This window comes from Sphaeramia orbicularis, chromosome 17 (assembly GCF_902148855.1).
Source record: "Sphaeramia orbicularis chromosome 17, fSphaOr1.1, whole genome shotgun sequence".
In the NCBI taxonomy this organism is placed as follows: Eukaryota; Metazoa; Chordata; class Actinopteri; order Kurtiformes; family Apogonidae; genus Sphaeramia; species Sphaeramia orbicularis.
The window spans coordinates 9,173,968-9,183,475 of record NC_043973.1 but is presented as its reverse complement, the minus strand read 5'-3'; the positions used below and the strand labels follow the sequence as shown (position 1 = coordinate 9,183,475).

Genomic DNA, 9,508 nt, shown 5'->3' with positions numbered 1-9,508 from the left:
CATAGTTTGGCTGTTAGTAACTTGCTATAAGCATTAAGCTCAGTCAGGGTATTTTAATGTTGATCTTTGCACATAAGAAAAAGTATAGAGATCAGATTTACAACAGCAAAATATTCACATTTGACTATCAAAATATAAGTCTTTGGAGCAGTGGCGGCTTGTCAATAGAGGGCACTAGGGCGCCGCCCCACCTGTCTCACATGAAGAAGACGATAGAAATCACTTAAAATATTTTTACAAAAACATTCATATTTAAATAAATGAGCTATGCACAATACAGCCCATGAGTACTTTGTATAATCTGCATTCAAGTGTAGTAGTTTTGTTTTCGGTCATTTAGTAAATAGTCACATGACATGTTTCCTGTTTGGGGGCGCAAAAATCTGCGCCAAGGCTCTGTTTACCATAATAGACCCGTTATAAATGGTGTGTGCGCAGCAGACCCCCTCCAATACAAGTGACAGGAGAGCCTCGGGGCGCAAAAAAAAAAGAAATGCAATCAGCAAATAGGTCTGTAGTTAATACTAGTGAATTATACATATGCAGCAGAATAGTGGGTAACACTTCTGGCTTCGATGTGGGAGGCTGGGGTTCAAAACCTGAGATGTGTGTTATCATTGCTGTGTTTTAGCCCTTAAGATGATTTTCAGTTTTATTAATGCCATGCAATCTACCCGCACCAACTTCACCCCTGGTCTAAATGCATTGGCCATATTTTCAGTGGAAAAGACACTTGTCTGGGACATGCCTGAATTTTAACAATAGAGTCACAGAAAAATGTGCATGTTTGAAAGACAATTATAGTGCAGCTGAAAACTGAATTGAATACTGCACCCCACCAAAAAACAGTTTCACTAGCCGCCACTGCTCTGGAGTCATTTCTGGCACCGTAGAGAAGCCAGTTTGTGTTATAGTACTATACAGACTGCACACTGATTATAAATATACCAAAACTGTATTAACAGTTTAATGCAGGATTCATTGAGTGTCTCTCTATGACTGAAACAGCTCAAAATCAGTTCATATAGAAATATTTATTTCAAAGTTTATCTTCACATATAAGTTTCTAAAATGCACAAATGTTGATCCAGTTGTACTCACTGAAATGCCTCTAGAAACCACTCTCCTCCTTAATAATCTGTACACACATTTTAAGACAGCTTTCATGAGAAAACAAACATGAACATTTAAGAAATATAAAAAATCAGAGATGAAATGTGTCTAAATGAAAGATGGGTTATGTGCTTTGTGGCACAGCAGTTCTCCATAGGATTAGTGGGGATTCATTTTTTGGCAACTGTAGACTCACTCACTTCCAGAGATTTTCAAATGCAACAAACAATAAGATAAGTAATCGTGGCAAATGCCCACATAGTACATAAACTGTGTACTGTCAGATATCATCAACCCCAGCAGTCATTCACTTGCACTTACACCAGCTTGGCAGCATGCATGGTATTTATAAAAACACCAATTAGTTCAAAAATAGAAATGACACATTGTCAGCAGGGCTCCATCTGTGAACATTTAGGACTGTCCTTGTGTGTACGTTCGTGTGTGTGTTGAGTAACAAGTGTGAGAGCCGCCATGTGGCTATCACACCTCTCTGTCCATGTCCTTCGTTCCTAAGCAGGTAAGTGTCGTTTCAGGACGTCCTTGGCGTTGCCAGGCAACGTTTCAGGAAAGTTCACATCAAACTTCCACCACCAGATCTCCTCTCTGCTCTGGGTTTTTGGGGAAGGGGAGACCCTGCCCAGCAACTGTCTTTCTCATGCCAGGCTTGACGACATCTGTGATCTTCATGTTGCAAGTCTTACCATCTATCGTTGACACCGTAACTGAGCATCCACACAACGACTACAAAGACAGGAAAATGGAAGTCAGGGATGAGAATCAGGGGAAAAAAGCAACCCACATATGACCTATTGTAGGCAAAACAATATAAATGTGAAGTCTTTACTTTGACATGTGTTATGAGCTCCAGCTAAGTAAAGGTAATACATTGTATTTGCACAATCCACACAAATTGACATATAAGTGGTTAAATGTTATTTTAAGCAGGAAAGTGTGAGTAACTGTTATGCATTACGTCAAGAAAAAAATCAATATCATCACAAAATCCTACAACATTTATTCATAGCCCAGGCTTACTTTAACCCCATCCACAGATATTTATTTGTGGATGGAAAAATAAACACTAATGGTACAAAAAATAACCTGACAGAAAATCATGTTGATGCCCGAAGGAGGTGTGTTAGTGGAGAAGAAATGAGAATTGTGACAACTGATGATGACAATGTAGTGGATCAAAACGCCTAAAAACATTGGTTTGTACAGGTTATCATTAATGGGTTTTTAAGGCCAGTCATTTCCTATGTTTTTTCTTTTTACTGAAATTTGATAACATGAATTAATCAAGTCTTCAGACTATCATATTTACTAAGGATGATATTTTAATGGGTTTTTTTCTTGAAGCCTTGAGAGTACATCAACAAATGGTCTTTACTGTGTTGTCATGGTGATAGATCAGTTGTCATGTAACACTGATAATGGTGGTGGCGTACAAAATAGTCTTAAGTAATGAAGAATGCAAATGATTAGATGGAAAGTAAGGCTGCTCTGTGTATTGTTTCAGTATCGTCACTGCAACACATGTACATTAGTCACATTATGCAGATGTGCATCGCCAACTAAGGCAAATGAAAATGAACAGTGACCAAGAAAAAATATTTAAAAGGAAGATTTGGTTGCATGAAGAAAAGCAACATCAATTGTAAGGCAGAATTTCAGCAGCAGAAAGGATGATGCTGATGAAAAACAGGTACTTTGTCCACAGTGTGCTCATTGTGAATCACAGTGTATTGTAATTATAATTTCACTTCAGAGGAGCATTTACAAAATTAGCATTAGTTTAGTCTGCTGAAACCAAACGCATCAGGAAATCATGGTTTAGACTAAAAAAAATTTTCAGGTTTTTTTTTAATTATTATTTTTACTCGTGCAGATACACTTCTACAAAATCACCCTAATCATACTAAGAGGATAAATTCTTTCTAAAACTGAGCTCTTGAAGTCATGCATTGTTTTAATATTACAATATATATTCTAGAAAAATAACAATATTGCAATGTCAGAATATGGTGCAGTCTTACGTGAAGGTTTTGTCAGGCTGTTGTACCTCACATCAAAAATGAAGTACCATTCGTAATTGTCCTGTTTTGTTTTTTTTTATCCTACAAAAATAAACAGGATTAAAAGCTGATTTATGCCTTCTCATAACTCAGCTCCATCTCATATTCCAAGATGAAGCTGTTCTCTCTCTCCCTGGTTGTTGAAGAGTGTAGGAGGAACCATACAAGTACATCTTGCACTGTGTGTGTGTATGTGTGTGCGCGCGCGCGTGGGTGGCCGCTGCCTCTGTGCCCTCCCTGTCACACAGCTTCTATTTCTCAATTCTGATAATCCATGTTGCATAAAGTGTGTGTAGTTTGTTACTATGCTCATTCAGTACACCTGTACTTTCTCATGAGAAAAAAGGAACAACTTTTTAGGGAGACCACCTACGGTTTATTGATTGCAGCCAGGCATTAAAGTGGCAGTCTCAACTAAACTGGATCTTGTACTGAAAGCCATATTTGTGACTAATCCATCCATCAGACACTATTTATACACCTACGCGCTCAGAAAATAGAAAATGCCTCACCTGTCGTAAGCTCACGCGAACAGGATACACAATGTTTGACCCTTCCCGCCTAAAATGTGGGTGTGGCTTGTCCTTGATGACAAAAACAATGTCAGCAGGAATAGTGTTGGGTGACTCATCTCCCTCCCGTGGGAATGTGATCTTGGTTCCCTCTTTCCAGCCCCTTTTGATCTCGATGGTGAGAATTTTATCCTCCGTGCGCATGGTCCTGCCGTCTGGATTCAGCCTTTTGCGAGAGATTTTCATTCGCTTGGTGCAACCGTGGAAGACCTCCTCCAGGGAGACCCTCAGTTCGTGGACGATGGCTGGGTCCTGCTTTCGACGCTGCTGCCCTCCAGGACCAACGTGGCCGTCTCGTGGGAATCCATTTAGGTTGAAACTGGTGAAGGAACCGAAGGGGTCGTTTCCATCCACGTCCATGTCATCGTCGTCTCTGCCGCTGTTAGCTTTACGCCCAAAGAACATCTCAAAGGGGTTTGATCCACCAAAGAAAGTTGCAAATGTGGCATGAGGGTCCCCGTGGAAAGTGTAGGTGAAAGTGCTGCCTGGTCCATCACCAGTAGGTCCACTTCCTCCCTTCAGACCTGATGAGCAACAGAAATGAGTCATCGGTCATCCTGACATTAACACCCTGCAGTGGGATAGCTTTTTGCCAGCTGATCTATGACAATGAAGAACCTGACTCCTTGATGGATGCAGATACAGTATTTTGTGTTTTAATCTAGAAAATTTGGATTTACTGATTGTGAAATTCTTGGTTAATTCCAATACATATAAACCAAGAGGCCAAGAGCAAGTGCTGGCAAAGATGGTATTATTTGGTTTGTTTTGGCTTTGTTGTTGTTTTTGCCCCATTTTGTACCAAAGAAAAGCAATCTTAACTATATTAACAAGTAACTGAACTATTTAAAGTCTTTAAGGCCATCATTGCAGTATCTTTGAATGAGAACATATTCAGTTAAATCATGAATCATGAATACAGCACAGCAGATGTATGATGGTCACTGCTATCTGTGAAATGTCTTTTTATTTGCTGGCAGACTGTGTCAGTCAACAAGGCCAGTATCGTCTGGTACCGATATTCAGCTGATATATCTGTGTCCTTACAGATTTGCTTAGTTACTCTGTCAGTAAAAATGTTTATCACCATTACAGATTTTTGTTCTTCTTTTTGGTTCCTTGTCAAAACACACTTATTCTAAATACACTGCTGCATCATTCCTGCAAAAACCACATATTACAACAAGCTGTTAACGTTTTTTTTTTTTTTTCTTTTACATTTTACAACCTGGATTGAAACGGTTTGACAGTACAAAATAGTAAATCACATAATGAAATACATGTTTTCAGACACCTTTTTCCAGCATGTCTTTTGTATCAAATGCTTCTTACTGTGGATGCACTATAGTGGGTTTGTCCTCAGAATAAAATGTACAGAACTAGAGGCCCATGTTCTCCTGAACAGCTGTTTTTTCTTTCTTTCTTTCTTTCTTTCTTTCTTTCTTTCTTTCTTTCTTTCTTTCTTTCTTTTCTTTTTTTCTTTTTTTTTTTTTTTTGGCCTGCTGATATGTTAAAGCCAACTGTGCTATTTCACATTGAGGGTCATTTAACAACAATAATACCAAATGACATCCAGTACTTTATAATGTATACGTACCTTCCTCTCCGTACTGGTCATAAATTTCCCTTTTCTTTGGATCACTGAGGACTTCATAAGCCTCGGCGATTTCCTTGAATTTCTCCTCGGCGGCTGCAGACTTGTTTTTATCCGGATGCCATTTCAGAGCCTGTTTTCTGTAAGCCTTTTTAATGTCATCTTCTGTCGCTCCTTTAGAGATCCCCAGCGTTTTATAATAATCTTTTCCCATTTTCCCTGCAAAGGAAAAAGCAAGCAAACAAACCAACAATCGCGGAGCTCGATGGTTTGGTGTGGAGCTGTGTGTGAGTGCTGGACTGGACCGGGTCTGGTCTGGTCTGGTCGACGGATGTGCAGTGACAGCAGTGAAGCGGCCTCAGTCCGGACTAATGCACAATGAGCGGTCCCAGACAGCGGCGCGGTGCCCGATGAAGACCATTTAGAGGTGGTTAGTCAACACCACGGACCCTCTGTTATTTATCCGTGACTGGATGACCCTCTTTAAATAGACACAGCTCCCTCCTCTGCATCCACGGAGCCAACGACAAGTCCGCCACGCACAGCCCATCCAGATCCGGTGGGAGTCAGCAGAATAAACCGGGACTAAAACCCGGTACAGATCGGATTTACCACGGGATAATCTACTGCTAACTGATGATTTTAATGTATAAAATCAGAAATAAAATTGACTGAAGCTTGTTTAAACAGTAGTAAACGTGGACATTTTTTGTTGTCATAAAAAACATGATTTTGTTGCTTAGAAATATTACTACTAATAATAAACATAATAATAATAATACAATACATCATACAACAACAAACTAATAATAAATTAATAAAATGAAATTACTGACAAAGGTTTAACAAGTTTGAGTCAGACTATATATAAGAGGTTCATTATCAACTGCTGTTGAACTGTTGTTTTGTAACAAAATAACTTATTTTAATATGTACTGAAATTCAATACATCGTTCCATTGAAACAGAGATACTGTGTGTCTATACTATTTACCGCTGTCAAAAACACTTAAACTGATTGGAAGTGAAACCACCTAAGTTTCACGTCTTTGCAGGGAGGGAAGCATTCCCTGTTAGGTGGAGAGAGGGTCCCTGTGAACGATGTAGTTTTCTAACTCAACTGTGAGAAACACGTGTTCAAAGATGACGTTATCACATTTATTTAACAAGGAAACATGGTACCCTTTACCATTTAACCCACTGAAAGAATAATCCGTCATGTATGTTTTCGTAAAAATAGTCTCCAACACAATTATATTCTTATTCTACTAAAAGAATCTAAAAAAAAGAAAAGAAAAAAAAACTTGGATTATTAACTCTCTTGGAACAAAACAATATACAATATAAAGTTAGTTAGGTTTACTATGGAAAGGGGTGAAACATATTAACTTGTGCTGGGGCGCAGATGCAATAAGAATTGAATATTCTAGCCCACAGGTGTCGAAAATACGGCCCAGGGGCCAAAAACAACCCGCCAAAGGGTCCAACCTGGCTCACAAGATGAATTTGTGAAATGCAAAAATTAAAATGAAGATATTAACAGTCAAGGATGTTAAAATAATTTCAGTTCAGGTTCCACATACAGACCAATATGATCTCAAGAGGATCAGAGCAGTAAAAATACTGTCACAATAACCTATAAAGAATGACAACTACAACATTTTCTGTTTGTTTTTAACAAATATGAACAACCTGAAATGTCTTAGGAGAAGTGCAATTTTACCAATATTCTACCTGTTACTAAATGTTTTGTGTATTTGTAGATCCACTGTGGTCTGTAAGTTGCAATGCACATGTTTAGATGATCAACTAAGATAGCCTATAATATTGTTTAAAAAGCCATTATTTTTCTTAAGACATTTCAAGTTGTTCATGTTATCCACATTTTTAAGGAAACTGTAGCTTTAAATGTTTTCATAATGTAATATTTCTTTTCCCACTGTTATTATTTTACTGGTCTGACCCATTTCCGATCATACTGGGTTGAATGTGGTCCCTGAACTAAAATGAGTTTGACACCCCTGATCTAGTCAAACAAATTCAACCAATATCAGATATTTTACAGAAGCATATTTTGTTTTGAGTTGAAGATTACTTTCTCATACTTTGTGGTGTTTACCATTTTATTTACTTTAATGTAATACGATCCTACCTTACATAGAAGCATGTTGTACATTTAGCATATCTAAGATTAAAATTTAGTTTAACACTTGAGTCCAAAATAAAACTGCTCATTAATTGTTAAACTGTGCATCTGCATCAGCCATCAAAAGGCCCTTTTTAGAAAAGCCATACAAATCTTTGACAAACAAGCATTTAAATTCCACCATTGCATTGTTTTAGATAAATATAAATTTCTTAATTTTAATAATTTTGTGAGCTTCAAAAATGCTTGCCTGATATTCAAAGTCTTGCATGGACTTGCCCCTCTTCTCTTGACAGATTTTATCAAATCCCGGTTGGTCAGTGGGATGGCCACCGGGGCCACAGCTTGGAGAGACTGTAAGGTGCCATGCAGGTGCACTACTTTTGGACAGACAACACTTTCTGTCACTGGGACTGAATATTGGAACAGTTTACCACTCAACATAAGAGACTCACAATCATGTGCTTCCTTCAAATCACAACTTAAACATTGGATGATGGAAAACAAAGCTTGTAACCATCAGTAGATTATCCTCACTGTGTTGTTTTGTGTGTTTTTATGATGTTTTGTCTTTTGTCAGTTGTCTTTGTTGTCACCTGCCTAGGGACTACAGATGGAAATTAGCACTGTATACAATCTGTCATATTTTCAGATGCAATTGTTGTAGATGTTCATTAATATGCACTGTCCCTAATAAATAAATAAATGAATGAAAGTTAGGTCAAATCAAAAGTTAAATCGTACTCGTGCTTTCATTTTTTAAAAAACATTGATGTGCAAAATAAATGGGCTTTTATTGTGAAATGTGCTTTGGGTCCAGCTTCTCATCTAAGTTCCTCAAACTTCACACACTGCAATGGAACCTAGCGGCTCTTTCTAGAAAGCAAATGCTGAGGCACGTCATTCACTAAACACAGGTCCTTTACACATAATCCAGGTGTGAGACGGGACAAAACACTTTGTATTTCAGGTTATTAACGTGATGTGACGAACAGCAGACAGACAGCTGCACAGGGAAACAGTCCTGTCAGTCTGTGGTTTCACCCAGGGAAAACTGCAATAGTAATCATTCAGAGTTTTTACTATTGCTAATCTTATCCTTAGGACCACCCACATAACATATTTATGTAGCTTACAGGTAACAGGGTAACACAAAGAACATGCTATTTTTATATTATTTATGTCTTTACTTTATGTCTTTATTTATGTCTCCTAGCATGTTCTTTCACAAGTATAAATAGATTTGACCTATTCTGGCTATTAATGTTCACTTTGGAGGTTACTAACCCTGAAACCACCTTTTGCATGCACCAATTTTTCTCTATAAAAAAGTTTGTCCATGACTCTATATTATGTTAAAAATGCAAATATCTCTAGAGGGGTTTGATTGGTTCAACTGTTCACTCACAGATGAATTAAAAGATTTAAATGGTCAAAGGTCATTGTTGCCTAAAAGAACATATTTTTGGTCATAATTCAAGACTCTATGATCAACTCATGACAAGACTTCACAGACAGGTTTTAGAGGATAAAATTTTGAGATAGTGACATTTTATATCCAGAAAGTCATATGTCACTTTCACAGTGACATGATGATGTTAGTTCAGGGGCCACATTCAGACCAATTAAATCTGAAGTGGATTGGACAGGTAAAATAATAGCATAATAATATATAAATGATGACAACTCCAAATTTTTCTCTTTGTTTTAGTGTGAAAGAAGTAAAATTACATGATGAAAATGTTTACAATTCCAAACTATCTTTTTCACAAAAATGTTAATAATCTAAGCAACCATGAACAACCTGAAAGCAAGTAAGTGGAACTTTAACAATATTATACCTTTTACTAAATGTTTCATGTATTTGGAGATCCACTGTGATCTGTCAGTTGTAATGTATATGTGAAAATAAGAAGCTGAGGCATAATATTGGTAAAACTGTACTTTTGCTTTTTTGTGCTAAAGAGAAAAAGAGGAAATGTTTTACTTTTTATTTATAGGTTATT

General features: G+C 37.5%; 1 protein-coding gene across 1 annotated transcript; it reads right to left on the bottom strand.

Moving 5' to 3' along the window:
* Positions 1–953: 953 nt before the first annotated feature.
* dnajb4 (DnaJ heat shock protein family (Hsp40) member B4) lies at positions 954–5,894 on the bottom strand. Its single transcript, XM_030159671.1, is given in 4 exon segments — positions 954–1,697; positions 1,699–1,857; positions 3,704–4,287; positions 5,361–5,894. Coding segments are annotated over 4 exon segments (1,026 nt in total). The 5' UTR covers positions 5,572–5,894; the 3' UTR covers positions 954–1,625.
* Between the last annotated feature and the right edge of the window lie 3,614 nt (positions 5,895–9,508).